Source organism: Podarcis filfolensis (assembly GCF_964270895.1).
Source record: "Podarcis filfolensis genome assembly, chromosome: 3".
Classification (NCBI taxonomy): Eukaryota; Metazoa; Chordata; class Lepidosauria; order Squamata; family Lacertidae; genus Podarcis; species Podarcis filfolensis.
Window position 1 is genome coordinate 69,651,380 of NC_139606.1, and position 16,980 is coordinate 69,668,359.

Here is a 16,980-nt window from a genome sequence, read left to right on the forward strand (position 1 = left end):
GAAAGGGAGGCGGGGGACAGACTGCAAGAAAGTAAGTCTTAGGCTTGGGGGTAGCAGGTGGGTAGTTTAATTAGCTAGCTAATTCATTGAATTTCTGAATTGCTACCCACAACAGACAGTCCTGAAGCGATTTACAAGAATTGCTGTCAACATTTGACCTACATCTTCTTTCTGCATAAGGGGGAAAGATCCAGGTTGTTGTTTTTTTAAATAAAAAACCTGATCTTATGATTTATCTGTTTCTCAGTTTAGCCTTATTTACCAAGTCCTAGTTCTTTCAGAGTTTTTGTAGTAGGTATTCAGTTAAATATTGCCAAATAGAGGGCATGCATCACCCAAAGGAAGTGTGAAAAAAGACACACATTCGCGTAAAGTGTGCATATACTAACATTTAGAAGTACTATAATATGAATAAAAGTACAGTACATCTCACCACAAGACTATGGCCATGTGTATTTGCTCAGTGTGTTGTCCACATGCTAAATGTGGATGGGCAACTTCAAGGCTCCTTTTCTCCCTTCAACCGGGCAGGCCTCATGCAGAGGATGTCTTCAATTAGAGGACAGCCCTCCGTAAAGTAGGGCACATGGTCACCCTGTTTCAGAATAGTATCCTTGGGCATGACCCAATTTTATTTATTTCATTGCAACATATGTACACTGCCTTCCTCCCCACGAACAACATTTGAAGTAACTAACAACAAGTGCTTAAGACAAGCCATTCAAACGAGCTCAAAGGAAAAAGTGGATTAAGAGATGCAAAACAAAGCAGCAGGAAAGTAATGTTGCCAATAAAGCAAGTCACCGCAAATTAAAACAGTCCCAGCTGCCCAGCTGCCAAACCTAAGCAGACACAACTTGGGCAGAACGAGAAAGGAAATGCCAAAAGCCCAGGTACACAGGACAGCCTTTGTTTGGCATCTAAAGGAAAATAGAGAGGGGACCAGGGTAGGGAGGCAGCAGAAACTTGATTCAGTTTACATTTGCGGAACCAGTCACAGTGCCATCCTCCCATCGCCGATAACTAGATAACTAGACTCAGGCAAACACTGCGCTGCAGAAGCCATGCACGGCTAACCTTTTACGTGTTACTATCCGGCTTGGCATGGCAGTGGGCAGTAGCTGGCTGGCCAGCAAGGAATTCCCTCACAACCTGGGTCCTGATTGGCCCGTTTGAACCTGGCTTACTGTGCAGGAAGTCACGCCCCCATAACTGTGCTGGCACGGGGGCAGTGGAGGGAAATCTCCACCAGCCAGTGACCATGTGCCTTCCAGCTTCTGGGAAGGACGCGGAGAGCGAGGGTCTGCAATTGACACCCACCAGGAAAGCGGTGAGCGCCTGTTACAGGAGAACTTACCTGATTTGCACTTTCGGAAAAAATATGCGAACTGAAACACAGCTAGCCTTCACAGTTGGCTCTTCTCCAAATTTTGCGGCGCAGTTCTCCAGCCAAGTGTGCGTGAAAGTCCACATATTAGTGTAGAAAAGATTAACATGCATTATATTAGGGGAAATGCTTTGCAAAAATGATCCCATAATACAAACATGTATGTTGGGAAAAATTCACTGAGGAATTTTCATAAGGATGTTCCTTTGATGCTCCTCATCCTCTTTCTTATCTAGATTATGAGCTTTTTGAAACCACTTTGGCGCCCACAACCACCACAACCACTGCCGCGACCACCACCACAGAAGCATTGCCCGAGTTCAGTGTGGTCGGCTCGGATCCTCTGTTAGAATATGACGCTGCTGGAAAGAGGCGTTTCACTGGTGAGCAATCAGTACGATTCAAAGAATCACGTGTTATCATGTTACTACTGTATCCTGTATGTTGTCACTAAGCAATGTGTTTTAGGAGAGAAGTGGCTATGAGTTATTTATTGCTTAGGATCTAGTGGCTAAATTATGGAAGCAGTCCCCCTTCTCAAAAGATAAACAAACCCTCAGTTAAAGAACCGTTGAGGGGGAAAAGACACATTATGTTCACAAGCAGACTGACATATGGTAAAAGATTTTGATGACGATTAACCTTTCTTTATAAGGGTGTTGTTCTCACCCCTTGATCATTTGGTCAGTATGCCAAATTCTAACACTACTTGGAAGAGAAATCAGCTGAAGAAATGCTGTCTTTAAGAAGAAGGAAACACATAATGCAGAAGAATGGTCCAAATAGGGACACTTAAGTTAGAAATAGTGAGTGTGTGCATGTTCCCACATTCTGATAGGGAAATATTTTCCTAAAATCAATAATAACGCCAGATGCAAATGCAGAAACTATTGACTTATAGGAAAAGAGATGGTCTATGCAGAAAGAAAGGTATGAATGATTCTCAGTCCTACATTTGCACTTCACCAGGCAAGTCATTTCCCCTCTTTTGAAACTGATTCAGCTTCATCTGGACTTTAATAGGTTTTATTGCTACACTTCTGCTCCAAAGTCAACCTTCCTGGAAGGGAGAAGCTAGAAAGTAATGAACTGAGTTTCATTAGATTTTCTTAACAGAAAGCAAACCATACTCATAAGAGAGAGAGAGAGAACAAACATAGAGTCAGAGATATTAAGATATTAAGACACTCTGCGTCTTGGTGTAATTGCAAACATCTGATCCCCTGTTGTTTGAAATGATGTGTATTTGTTTCATTAAAGTTTGCTACATAATGTGGAATAAAGCACTCCTTTGAATTTCTAGTTTAGGCCTATAAGGAAAAGCCTTTTTTAAGGTGGGGGAGGAGAGAGAAATCTTAAGATTTTGCAACACTGGTCAGGACAAATCTTATCTCTGGGTTAAAAGTCCCATTGTACAAAAAGAAAAGTAGCTGAAGAAACAAAGAAGGAAGTAAACATTGGGGTGACAATAAAATTTCCCAACAGGGGTAACAGTTACAGATTCCTCAGAGTTCTCAATTGTGAGAAGGCATTGCTTTATTTTTATTTCATAAAATTTGTATACCACTTGATTGTAAAAACAAAAAGAAGCATTTTACACAAAGCTCAGTGTGCTTTTTTATGGGCAGGTGCTTGCAAAGTATGCACTTTGTCTCCTTTCCTCCTCACCCACTTCGGAAATAGCCAATGGAGGCCTCTGTGTCCTTGAAGGCCCAACTGGGCATTCTGCTTTGGGCTATCAATCTGTTTCTATTGTAAATTTTGGCAATTCACAACTGAACTGAGCAGCAGGGGGCTTGCTTCTAGTGTGCTGTTCACAGAAATGGAAATGTTCACAGAAATGTTATGGATAGGCTTTGAAGTGTTGATCCTCCTAAAACTGACGACAGACATTCTGCAGCCCCTGATTCTTCCCAACAGTGGTGATTGATGAGGGCTCTGCAGGGACAATGATGTAAAATGTCCACCCCAGAGTCCTTAGATCTCACTTGGCAGATTTAGTGACCTAATTAGTATTTATATATATCTATATATCTATATATATATAGAGAGAGAGAGTGTGTCATAAAATGGTTTTATACCAATCAAGACTTTGACTAGCTGTTCAACTAATCTCTTTTGAGCAGTTAACTGGCCTCCCTCTCCTCTCCTGGACAGGGTTTCTCAGTCATTTGGGAATAGAGAGCCCTTGGAGTGTCTAAAGATAAATACATGACACATTCTGGAAAATAGCTCCCTGGAGGGCATGAAATCTAACAAGATAAACTAAGAACATTGCTCTTATATAAACATTTCAAGGCATTTAAGGGGAGAAAGAGGAAAAAATTACCCATCTAGCAAAATCTGTAAACTGTTGCTGAATAAACATTTCCAGTGACTACAGTAAAACATCTTTCAACTTGAAGATGACCTTTGAGGGAATAAATGTGCCTATTAATTCCTGAGCAACGTTGGAGTGAGCATCATGTTGTTATAAAATAGAAATACAATTTATAGATTGTACGCCAAATGTTCATTCACACGTGTGTGGCGTTTTTTTTTGGGGGGGGGGAGACATTAATAGGCTTTGAGGGGGGCCAATATGGTTCTCCTCCATACCAATTTGTATTCCTTTTCTCTCTCTTTTTCTTTCTTTTTAGTGTGGCTAATGTCTGTTTGCTACCACTGTTTCCCCTGACTACTGCATTTTCAGTGCCATTTTATGTCCTCCTTTCCTTGAAATGATCCCAACCAATCAGTAAGTGCAGCGGTGTTACTGAATGCAGACAAAGCTGAGGAAGAGCGAAGTCAGTGCACCCTACAGAGGTCACTTGGCTGAGCCAAATGATACAGGAACAGGTTGCTTATCCTCTAAGTTAGCAGGCCACTTTAGAAGGTGCAGAGTCTCACCCCCACTACTATTCCCCAAAGAATACTCCCCAAATGATCATGCTCATTTCATACAGCCTCTTGCTTCTAGGTTGGCAACCGCCGGGGGAGCAAATAGAGTCCCTAAAGCAGCCAGAATTATCCCAGGGGCCACCAGTTGCTGATCCTTAGTATAAAGCATTAGTGCAGCATCCCGCATTGCTGCTGAGCGTCAGAAACAAACTCTAATACGCACCAGTTCCTTGTTGCTCTCCCTCTATTGCCACCAGAATGTGGCTTAGTCACAATGATTATTTCCCATGCTGGTGGTTTCCTCAGCACTAGGTTTATGTGCCTTCTCATACCGCTCTAGGAGCTTTCCAGATGGCATCACTCTGTATCCTTGAAAATTTTAGCAAATGGTAGGAAAATACACAAATTCTAAATCCAGGAAATGAATGTCTAATTTACAGTGTTTAAAAAACAAATGTATACTTTATCTGGTTTGCCGTTTCAATACACTGGAAAAAATTCTTTTGAACGTCGGGAATTCTTTTTTTAATAATCCATCTGTCTGTACAGACTTTTGGAGTGAATATTCTCTTTCTCTGTCTCTTCCAGCTCCTTATGTGACTTATCTAAACAAAGACCCAGCAGCTCCTTGCTCTTTGACAGATGCACTAGAACACTTCCAAGTGGAGAGCCTGGCCGAGCTCATACCCAGTGACCTAAAAGGCATAGAGATGCGTCCTCAAAATGCCCCTCACAATATCACCATAGTAGCAGTGGAAGGCTGCCATTCCTTTGTGATTGTCGACTGGGCTAAGCCTACTCAGGGGGATCTGGTCACAGGTACAGTTATTCCATTTCCTGGCCATTAATATTGGACTGGGGACTGCTGGTTGTTTTGTCATGCACTGCCTACCCAAGCAAAGTCATTTTGCCCAGTGTAAAAGGAAGTAGTGGTAGATGAGGCAACTCTGATCACCACTTCTGGTTTCTGATCAGGTGCAAGGTACAGGGAGCTCAACACAGTGTGCGTTTGAAGCAGTATTTGGAATCAAACATGTTTCTAGCTGTTAATACTACAGTTGAATGAAACAGCAACCGATGTTCTGTTTCAGTTTTGGATTTATCCAGTGGCTGCAAAAAGAAATCGCAAACTACAAAACACCAACGTTATATTATTTGGTGTTTTAAAACTTGCTAACATATTAATGACCGCATGCCAATGTCTCTGAAAATAGATTGATCTAGTTTAAGATTAGGCTAGTGGGTTGATTTCCAGCTTTGTGAAAACTCAAGAAAAGACTACCAGGTGCATTGGCTCAAAGCCAGCCGAAGAGAAAATAACATATCACAAATGCAATATGGAATGTAAACAACTAATCCCAATGAAGTGAATAAAGAGTGTATTGTAAGCTGTGAAGGTTGCTGCTAGACATGGACAGGTGGAGCACCTACAAGGTAATTCTGATAACCTGTGTGAAGGTGTGTCTGTTTGGGAGTTGCCAGCAGGCTTAGCTTTCTGCTTCAGTGCAGAAGTAGAAGAAGTGTCAAAGAGTGTACTGTTGAAAGAAGTTGGGATGGGGTGTGAATTTTCCTATGCTGACATCACTCCTCTCCTACAAAGAGCAGAAAGAAAGAAAGAAAGAAAGAAAGAAAGAAAGAAAGAAAGAAAGAAAGAAACTGCCAGAATTTAAAGGAGAGGCTAAAAAATGCCCTCTCCTTTCTTTTCACACCTATTTCACCTCCCTGCCCCAATTCTGTAACTGAAAGTCCTTTTCAAATAAAATTTTGGCTGAGTGATATTTTTCAAATAGTTGAGAAAAGAAGGAAAGTCTTGATGGGCCTTTCTTGGCTCCAGAGGAACTGTCTCGTCTAACAGATTCTTTTTGTCCCTTGGGGATGGAGACAAAGAGCAGGTAGGGGAGTAAATAAGTGTACAAATGGATGATGGACATATTATCTCCTTTCCTTGGCAGGATACTTAGTTTACAGTGCATCTTACGACGACTTCATCAGGAACAAGTGGTCAACTAAGACTGCAGGAAGCACTAATTTGCCCATTGAAAACCTGAAGCCAAATACAAGGTACCGATAGGTTTTCGGAATGTAGTTTGAAATTGTTTGTGGCCTAATGATAAAATAGGTACATACCATACTTTTCCATGTATAAGACTATGTTTTTTTACTGTAAAATAATGTTAAAAATATGGGCTCATCTTGTACACGGCGAGTATCTTCCCCCTGTTTTCTTAAATTGGAGTCCCCCAAAATAGGGGGTGTCTTATACATGGGGGCGTCTTATAGACGGAAAAATACGATATGTTAGTGTTACGGCATGTTAGTGTTAGAATTTCATGAAAATAGAGTTCAGAAGTCACCAAACCATTGAAAAACCAGGCCTGTTGACCTCAAATTTCACCTTGGCTTGTAATGGCTCAACACCAACTCTCTCATCTGCCAGTTCCCCTCCTCCCCTTTCCTTTCATAATGTACCAAATTGTTAGAGATATATGCATGTGGGGTGGAGGGGAAGCAGTCTATGCTAAAGCTGAAGGCTGCTCACAAACCGTTGCAGAATTTCTTCCAATGAGAACTCTGGAAACATATTTTAAATTCCTTCTAATTCATTTACTGGGTGGTGGGGTGGATTCTATGATTTCCAGAGTTCCTGTTGGGTGTGGAGGGTCCAAGCATGCTCAGAAACCTTCATTGCTGAGAGCAGAAAAGTTATGGAGGGCCTCTCGGCTGCTCTTTTTCCATACTTTCCCAGATTTACAGGTTGGGTAGGAGGAAGAAAGAAAACTGGCAGATAAGAGGCCTACTAATGCTACAAAGCTGGAGAGGCTTTCAGCTGCCTTGCTGTCAATTGTGTGTGTGTGTGTGGCTTTTTCTAGCCGCCATAACCAATTTCTCCATATGCATTTCCCTAGATGCTAAGCTGTTCCTTACGAACCAAGTGGCTTTTAATAGAGAAGCATGGGTATAGGAATACATAGGGGTGAGATGATTATTTTTCTTTGGCACAGAAACGTGTGCACCACTAATATCATTTGTGTTTTCTCTGAACCCCACAGGCTGAAATAAATACCTATCATAAAAATAGCTCCTCAACCACTGGCAACATTTCTGTAATTGGGCAAACACGAACTGGAAGATGGAGCTTGACTAAAACCATGTGTTCATGATTATGTCCATATTGTGAGGGGACTCTGATTTGGGGAAAGCAAGTTACCAAGGCCGGTTGAGCACTGAATAACAATCATTTAGGATTGGGCATATGTATACCTCTCCAAAGTGGATTTCCAAGCTATTGTTTAGGTGAAAGTAAAGCTAAGAAAACTAGGATAGATATTTCAGTGCATTGAAATGCTGATGATTTAGTGAAATATATGCTAAAAGGAATGCAACAACAACAATAGGTAGATGCATGGATTTCCATTGCTTTAATGTAAGATTTAAATGCTTATTATTGTCCTGCATTTGTAAATCCTAATCTGTTTGCAAGACCTTATATCTGAGGAACTGAACAATTCTGCAAGTCTTGCAAAGCCATTTGCAAAGGACTCTGCAGGTGCCTGCACATCGCTTTTGGCTGAGCCATATATTTACCTGCTCCACACCTGGGAACATATATCACATCATGGGGAGATGTAGGGGGCATAGTTAGGCTCTTGGGCTGGAGGTTCCTCACCTCTGAAGCATAGGCGTGATCCTGTATTGTGAGCAAGACAACTACATCATTCAGTCTTCCAGTTGATGAGAGGGAAGGGATGAGCACTTACTTGGAATTTAGCAGGGTAACTGTCATATTGGCAGCTGTTTCTGTAACAGCATCCGGGCTATGGAGCACCTTCCCCATATATATTTACTGGGCACCAAATTTAATATATTTTAGGCACCAAGTGAAAGCTGTTTTCTTTAGTTGAGCTTTGGGTGGGGCTTAACTGTGGATAGTTCTTTAATTATGCCATTTATTCTGGTGGTTTCTGTTTGAGGTGGGTTTTGATTATTTTCTGTTTCATATTTGTATTTGGTTTGAAATATTGGGAATGTTATGTCTGAATGGAATATCAGTTGAACTCCTATATTAAGCTCACCAGGGAATGAGCTTAATGGAAGTGAACTTCTGAGTAGACATGTATAGGATTATGCTGTTAGATCTTTTTTACCTAAGCTACCTTGACTACCATTTGATAGCAAGGTGAGATAGAAGCAAAGAATCATAAAGTTGGAAGGGACCCAAGGGTCATCTAGTCCAACCCCCTGCAATGCAGAAATCTTTTTTTAAGAAAAGAAATCAAGGCCATATATCCAACTATATAAATCAGCATGATTTCACAGTGTTACCTCGGGTTACATACGCTTCAGGTTAAAGACGCTTCAGCTTACAGACTCCGCTAACCCAGAAATATTGCCTCGGGATAAGAACTTTGCTTCAGAATGAGAACAGAAATCATGCAGTGACAGCACAGTGGCAGCAAGAGGCCCCATTAGCTAAAGTGGTGCTTCAGTATAAGAACAGTTTCAGGTTAAAAACGGACCTCCGGAACGAATTCAGTTGTTAACCCGAGGTACCACTGTAGTATGTTTAGTACCTGATTCAACTCTCACCAACTAAAATTAAGGGCTCCTTTTGTGCCCAGTTCCTAGTTTCTCTCTGGTGCTATGAAATCACTTTTTAAAATGTGTTTTTAGCAACAGTAATTAAGCTGAGTGATGTTTTTAACATCTTGACTCTGGAGGGAGCCATGGTAGAACATTGCTGTTTGGAATAAATTCAAGCAGTTGCAGTTAAATTAAGCACTTGTTTTACACAGTTGTGTGGTGATGTATTTTCATAGGAGAATTAATTATATTACCACTTGCGTGTTCACATTCAAACACAACATTGCCTTGCCTTTCCAGCATTCTGCTCTATGACAGAAAGCTTCGAAGGGAAGATTTGTGATGGTGTCTTCTCTGACTTTCCCGGAAAATAATTCATTTCCAGTTGTTGGAATTGGAAAGTGTATACAAATAGAATGTGATTTGCCAAATATGACCGTAAATCATTCAGCATTTCATTGGCTGCTTAAATTAACCCACAGCTCTAAGCCACAATATCTACATTGATTCTGGTGGTTTTTTTGTCCAGCCTCTGTCTGCATCAGAAGAGCCCTTGGGGCGCAAACAAATCAGGATGAATTCCCATTTTCCTATAAGGACCCCTGGGGTAAAATAGTGCACATGTCTATCGTCACACATGAAAATGTGCAAAACTTTTGATTACAGGAGTGTATGAAATGGTGCATGTGTGAAATGGTTGTCAGGGTGGAACTGGATGCTATGAGACCTGCCACCACTTTGTGTGTCTCTCCCTTCCATCCAAATTACTTAAAACATTAGCAGAAGGTGCCATGAGTCGTCAGCACATTGTGCATTGCTTGTTCTCCCACCAACAGCCAATGAAGCAGAGTGGAGCAGCATGCGGGGCAATGATGTTACCTGCGCCACACATTGCATCAAGCTTGATGGTAAAAGGGGAAGAGGTACAGCAGTAGCAGTCAGCTCTGTGTCTCTTGTGATGCCTAGTTCCTCCTTCAAGCAATGATTTCAAAGCAGCAATATAAATAAGTGCATGGCTGAGTGCCTAGAAAGCAGCATGGGATTGCTATTTGTTTGCCATTTCAAAAAAAGAAAGAAAGTCCATTGGCAGTTCAGACTCCTGTTTTGTTGTGGGCAAGTCATAGGACTTGGATGTTAAGAGCTCCTGGCAAGCCTGAAGACTTCTAGCGTACGAGCCACTTGGAGCTCTCTTCTAGGATTTAAGCAGACCCAAGTGTTTGCATAATCACACCACTTAATTTTGTGCTCTCATGCATGGAAATTAAGCAGCTGTGCAGCTGCCAAGCGGCTTTCTCATCAACTCAGTCTCTGGTCTCACAAAGCTCTGTGGCCCATCTTCACCTCCATTTAGAACACCATGAGGAAGTATTTGTGGCCCTTAGTGATTCCCATTGGGCATGGCTAAACTGCTCAGTCAAATAAACCTCACTCGGCTTTTTGTAAATAAAATTTGGGGGCACTCTTTTCCTTGGTATTGTCCTCACTGACCGGCAGCAGCTCTCCAGGGTTTCAAATTTTCCTTATCCCCACCTGGAACTCCCAAGGATTGACTTTCCGCATGCAAGGCAGACACTTTGCCTCTGAGTTATCATATCAGAATCAACTGAAATATACTCTGAGTCGAGAGTGGATTTCATGCTTTTTATTCAGCTCATAGTGGTGAGGAGAAATGAAAGTTTCCCCAAAATATCTGCTTTATATACATTATTTACACAACGGGCTGCACGTGATTGGCTAATTCCGGGATTCTCCTATAGGCCAATCAGGTTGTGGATTCACTTCCACCTGGAGCTGGATTGGGTGGCTCCTGTGGACCAATCATACTGCTGCATTGTTCTAGGACCAATCAGATTGCTGCATTCTGAATCCTATTGTTCTAGGACCAATCAGACTGCTGCATTTTGGACCCTATTCAACTCAGTATATAACATCAACCATCTTGGCTCTGTCTTGTACCAGAGCCTGAGATTCTTGCAGTAAATATGTCATAATTTAGACCAGGAGCAGGCAACCTGTGGCCTTCCAGATGTGGCTGAACTCCCATCAACTTTAGCTGTTGGCCATGCTTTCTGGAGCTGATAGGAAGTGTGGCTCTGCAGCAACTGGTTGGCGACATCATCCCCGCCCCCGGCATAGACATTCATCATGGTGGACAATAATTCGGCAAAAGCTGCTGCTAGAGAGAGGCTGTCTGCGGTGGTGCTGGGTGGACAGGCAGTCGCACCTGCTCCTTCCACTCTGAGCAAAAAGTATCCTCCTAGGTATCCTCCTTGGTAGCTTTTGAATTCAAAGTGCACAGAGCCATATCGCCATCCCTCATCACTTCCCCAGATTTGGGGAGCATGAAAGGTGGCGCTGGAGGCCTTGGGCAACTTTTCCTCTCTTGCCATATACTACTTCAAAGGGATATGGTGGAGATAACATGAGATAATCCCCTATATAATATATAACACTCTGAGTTCCTTGGGGGCAAGGCAGCCTAGGAATCTGATAGACAGAGAAATGAAATGTGGTGGGCTCCCATCCCGACGTTAAGGGGATATAGCTGGTTGCTTTGAGTCCCAGCTTGCACTCCTTGAGCTGCGGAAAGCCCGTTCAGCCGCAGAAAAGAATGAGGGCCTATGTTTAAACCGCTGGTGAATGTTTCCACATTGCAATGGACTGTGTCAGGGAAACAAAGGGGAAGAAAAGAAAACATAGCTCTCCTCCGTTCCAAGCTTTTATGTGGTTTTCGTCTGCCACAGCTAGGATTACATGGAGAAGAAAGTTATGAGGGGGTTGTTTTTATTTTCCCTGCAGGCATCACACGGCCCTTAATTACATTCAGATCAGTTTGCAGACAAGTGGAAAAAATAATTAAACGTTGGTCATGAGAAAAGGAGTTAGAAAGACTCGTGGCATAAAAATCTATAACTCTGTTGATGTTCACTGTGTGCCAGATAGGGACAGGGGAATAATTCAGATGACACCATCTACTAAAAAACAAACAAACAAACCTTTAAGCAATCCCTTCTTCTTTGTGAGAACATAAGAAGAATCCTGCTTGATCAGTACAAAGGTGTCATCCTGTTCTCGCAGTGGCCACCCAGATGCCTATGGGAAGTTAGCAAGCAGGACATGGGTGCAAGAGCACTCTCCCACTCTTGATCCCTAGCGACAGATATTCAAAGCCATGCTGCTTCTGACACTGGAAATCCTATCTATCCTTGATTAGTAGCCAATGATAGCCTTGTCCTCTATGAATTTGTCTACCCTCTTTTCAAGCCTTGGTGGACCCAACTGAATACATCCCTCCATTGTGAGAAATACCGTACCTATTTCTTCCTACTCTTGGCTTCCTGTTCTTTAACTAGTCACCAGTCAATAAGAAGATTTCTCCTCTTCCCGTTAGTTTTGCTCATGAGGGAGTCTATCAAAAGCTTTTTAAAAGTCCAAGCAAACAGTGTCTACACGCACACCCAAACCACATGCCTGATGACACTTTTTGAATTGCTGCTGCTGCTGTGAGTGAAACTTGATTCTAGTATATTGGCCTTCAACTTGGCTTCATCTGAAGTGGTTCTCACCAGGTTAGAAATGCATAATGAAAAAAATGGAGTGGGTCCCAGGATACTGTACATGTTAGAGCTAAAGCTGGGTTTCAGGTCTGAAAAGGTTGAAGGCTACTGATCCTTTGCAGGTAGGTCAGAGTTCGATGATGATGAAGAAAACGAATAGCTTGTTTTTCATTATTTTACAATACCCATAGGCATATGTAATTAATTAATACAGTGGAACCTCAGGTTTAGAACGTAATCTGTTCCAGAAGACTGTACAACTTCCAAAACGTTCAAAAACCGAGGATCAATGGGCGGTTGGCAAAATCCATTGAAAAAATGGAGAAACGCGCCTCGGAAGCCATTTGACTTCTGAGGTGCGTTTGAAAACGGAAGCAATTACTTCCGGGTTTTTGGCATTTGGGTTCCAAATTGTTCGGCTTCTGAGACACTCGAAAACCAAGGTTCCACTGTACAGCAATATTTTTAAAAATCAAATAACCAGAACTATGCACTGAGTGGAATTCAAAGTACTGGTTGGACCTGGGTACCTGAAGATTTGCCTATCTTCTCCAGGTACCCTTGCTGAGTGGAATATGGCAGGTGCTTTCTTAAGGAAGCGCATCTCTAGGAAGAATATTCCACACTTGTTGCTCCATCACCAAGAAGGATAGCATCCCTGTCACCACATGCCAGGACTATAACTCGATGGCTATGAGGCTAATAAATAAAGGGCATAGGCATGTACAGAACATCTATGCCTTCCCAGTGAGGAAACTCTGTGTTAATACAACAGTATTCATTAGTTTTTGCATTATATGATTTCTAGTAATGGTGATGGATGATTAATAAATGTAGATTATATATTGATATTTCTTGATTTTATTTCATTTACATTCCTAAGAAGTGGGTAGGGGTCGATGGCAACTTTATATGCTCGACAAGGGGGTCAGTGAATGCAGAAGCTTGTGAAACCCTGATGTAGACGATGCTGAGCTTTTTGGGCCAATGACCTAACTCAGCATAAGTCAGCTTTCTACGTTCCTAACCCCTGGAAGGGCAAAGACACCCAGAACAGGGTTATGAAGACCCTAAAGTATGGGCAGGTTCCTGAGAGGAAAGAGGAAATATACAGCAATAGGAAAAGAGCGTGTCTATAAGACACACACAGCAAGGATGAGCCTAGTTTGAGACCACCAAAAGTCGCCCTCCCAGGGTTTGCATAACCACTTCTAACCCCATGGATTTTCTGTCATATTTCCATTGGCACTAGAAGCAACACAATGGAACACAATGGAATTTTTGGTTATTATAGCAAGTTAGTCCTTTTCTTTGGGGATATAAGAATACACAGGGGATTAGCTTTTCAGATAGTTGAGGGTGGCATGATAGGACCACTATTGCATACTTCTACACACACATTTCATAAAGAATCATATATTTTGTATTCTTACTGGGTTGTGTGTGTTTTTTGCAGCACATGCCATAAGCATTGTCTCCTCTATCATACCACCTTCAGCTCTCTGAAAAATGCCTTGTCTCCAGCCTTAGTAATAGCCTGGAGGCGTAGGACTCGGAACGGTAATTGTCTTAGGTTTTTCTAGGCAATGCAGCATTTAACCTAGTTAGAAGCTGAAAGGAATATTGCCAAGGGAAATAATCCAAGTTTTGGTGGCATTTTCCCTGCCTGAGCCAGTCAGTTAGGAAGGTCATGTGGTTTGAAGCCTTCAGGGGATGCTGTTCTTTTGGCAAGACTTGCATTTGGATAAGAAGCAAATGAAGTGGCCAAATCGATGCTGGTAATTAGAGAATGCCAGTGGTTTTTTCTTGTTGGGGTGGGAAGTGTGTGTGTGTGTGTGTGTGTGTGTGTCTGCAAGTGCAGGATCCAGCAAGACTTGTTTTAATAGCACCCAGTGACCTGAACTCACAGTATCCAGGTCTCTGTTGACTATGCAGCAGAAGGTGGTTCCCGCGCTGCTACTCTGACTCCTCCCTCAATACTCTGACCTATCACCTGGAGTTGCAAATAGAGTTCCTTGATGCATGTCAGGTGATAGATTTTCCGCAGCCTCCCCCTATTGGATCAGAGGGCCATTTATTATAGCACCCCCAATGCTCTATTCATATTAAAAAACGCAATATAAATTAAACAGTTCTCCAAGCAATATGTGCTTTGAGTAATTAGGGTTGGGGTTTTTTTTTACTATTGACATTTTGGTTATGGTACAATAATAAAATGAGCAGATCATCTGGTCCATTGCCTTTGTACCATTCACAGGGTTTCATGCGGCTAGTAGTATATACAATTGTAGTGACAACACAGTGGAAACTCTTGCTTCCATTGTTATTTTCTTTGAGTGTTTCCTGGTGGGTGGGGAATTCTGCATGCTGCTTAATCTTCTCTTGCCCTGTGTGAGGTGGAAGCTTTATCAGAGCGGTCAGCGGTAGAAGGAACCAGTATCTGGCTTCTCTAGTGTGGTTGTTGTGGTTGGCTTTAGCTTGCACCTTTTGTGTTTCTGATTATCTGTGAATCATTCTTCTGCACTGAGCATGAGTTTACAGCTACAGCTGTAGTATTTCTCCACTTCAGGATACAGTGGTGCCTCGCAAGACGAAATTAATTCGTTCCGCGAATTTTTCGTCTAGCGAATTTTTCATCTTGCGAAGCACGAAATCCCATAGGAATGCATTGAAAATCAATTAATGCGTTCCTATGGTCAAAAAAAGTCCAAACAAAGCCAAATTTGGTACAACAAGAGTTTATTAAGTGCTCTTTAAAGTCACACATACTGTAAAGAGCATTTCAAAACTCAAACCCAGAAATTTTTTTAAAAAACAGCAGAGTGGCCCAATGGTCACAGAAAATCATAAAAATGCAGAAAAAAAAATACAAGCTTCCATATTCTTGCAAACACCTCCCCAACTGTTCCCCCAGCCACCCAGCACACAGAAATTCAAATCCAGAATTTTTTTTTTAAATCAGCAGAGTGGCCCAATGGTCACAGAAAATCATAAAAATGCAGAAAAAAAACCACAAGCTTCCAGATTCTTGCAAACCCCTCCCCAACTGTTCCCCCAGCCACCCAGCACACAGAAATTCAAATCCAGAATTTTTTTAAAAAAACAGCAGAGTGCCCCAATGGTCACAAAAAATCATAAAAATGCAGAAAAAAACACACAAGCTTCCAGATTCTTGCAAACCCCTCCCCAACACCAAGTCCTTGAATTCCAAACACCCCAACTCAAAATCCAAAACCCCCCAAAAAGTTTTAAAAGCTTAACTTACCAAATGGCTGCAAAAGAAGTTTTGGAAAAGCTTCAAAAATCACCAGTCTTTAAAAACCTCAAAAAAGGCTACTATGTACACTGCGTTCTATGAGTTGCTCCTGGAAGTCAAGTCGCAACTGTATTAACGGTGTTAAGAAAAAGGAAACAAACTTGCAAGACGTTTTTGTCTTGCGAAGCAAGCCCATAGGGAAATTCGTCTTGCGAAGCAGCTCAAAAAACGGAAAACCCTTTCGTCTGGCGAGTTTTCCGTCTTGCAAGGCATTCGTCTTGCGGGGCACCACTGTAACAAGTTACATGCTGTAGTGTATTTTCTGATGTTTTCTTTTTAAGCTCCTTTGTAATTTTGACAGCAGATTCAGCTGCATTGAAATTGACCGTTGTACAGGGAAGTAGTCGCATTGCGAAATTCCTAAGCTTTGGTAAACTGGGGGTTTATTAAATTGATAGCTTGTGGTCCACTATTCAGAATCTCAGCCTGGACTGAGAAGTGTTTCAGTTAAACACATTGTAAATTTAAACAGGGAAAACAGGTAGAGAAAAATGGGACTCTATGTCGCCAACTGGTGGGGCAAAGTTCTATCGCATATAAAAAAGGTAAAGGTAAAGGACCTCTGACAGTTAAGTCCAGTTGTGAACGACTCTGGGGTTGCAGCACTCATCTCACTTTACTGGCCGAGGGAGCCAACGTTTGTCTGCAGACAGTTTTTCCGGGTCATGTGGCCAGCATGACTAAGCCGCTTCTGGTGAAACCAGAGCAGTGCATGGAAACGCCATTTACCTTCCCGCTGGAGTGGTACCTATTTATCTACTTGGACTTTGACGTGCTTTCGAACTGCTAGGTGGGCAGTAGCTGGGACTGAGCAACGAGAACTCACCCTGTCGTGGGGATTCGAGCCGCCGACCTTCCGATCGGCAAGCCCTAGGCTCAATGGTTTAGACCACAGCACCACCCGCGTCCCACTCTATCGCATATACAACACATATAAATCACTTTTTCTTTACCAGTCTAGCTGAGTCCAAAGTCTGCCAAGTCTGTAAACTGACACATGCCTTTGTCTCTCTCTGGTTACCTTTAGTATCTGGTAGTCTATCCAGTTCCCCAGAACCTGGTATGAAGCAATTACTGCTACATTTTGGAAAGAAATGCATCTTGACCTTCCTTCAAGCCCAATAGTCCAGCTAGCCACAAATTCTGATCTGCACTATTGGAAATCTATAGGGTGCAGTACGATAGTTTCCTCATCATAACTGTGGACTTAGATCTAGATAAGCTACCTTACTACAATGTAAATTGTGACATTTCCTTGT

At 42.2% G+C, this 16,980-nt stretch overlaps 1 protein-coding gene across 1 annotated transcript in view; it reads left to right on the top strand.

Moving 5' to 3' along the window:
• Nucleotides 1-16,980, top strand: part of FNDC1 (fibronectin type III domain containing 1) — a 90,832-nt gene that overhangs the window by 59,221 nt on the left and 14,631 nt on the right. The window contains exons 12-14 of the mRNA XM_083605790.1: nucleotides 1,624-1,770; nucleotides 4,856-5,086; nucleotides 6,220-6,328. Of these exons, the coding sequence (XP_083461916.1) occupies nucleotides 1,624-1,770; nucleotides 4,856-5,086; nucleotides 6,220-6,328 (487 nt within the window). The remainder of the gene's footprint in view (nucleotides 1-1,623; nucleotides 1,771-4,855; nucleotides 5,087-6,219; nucleotides 6,329-16,980) is intronic.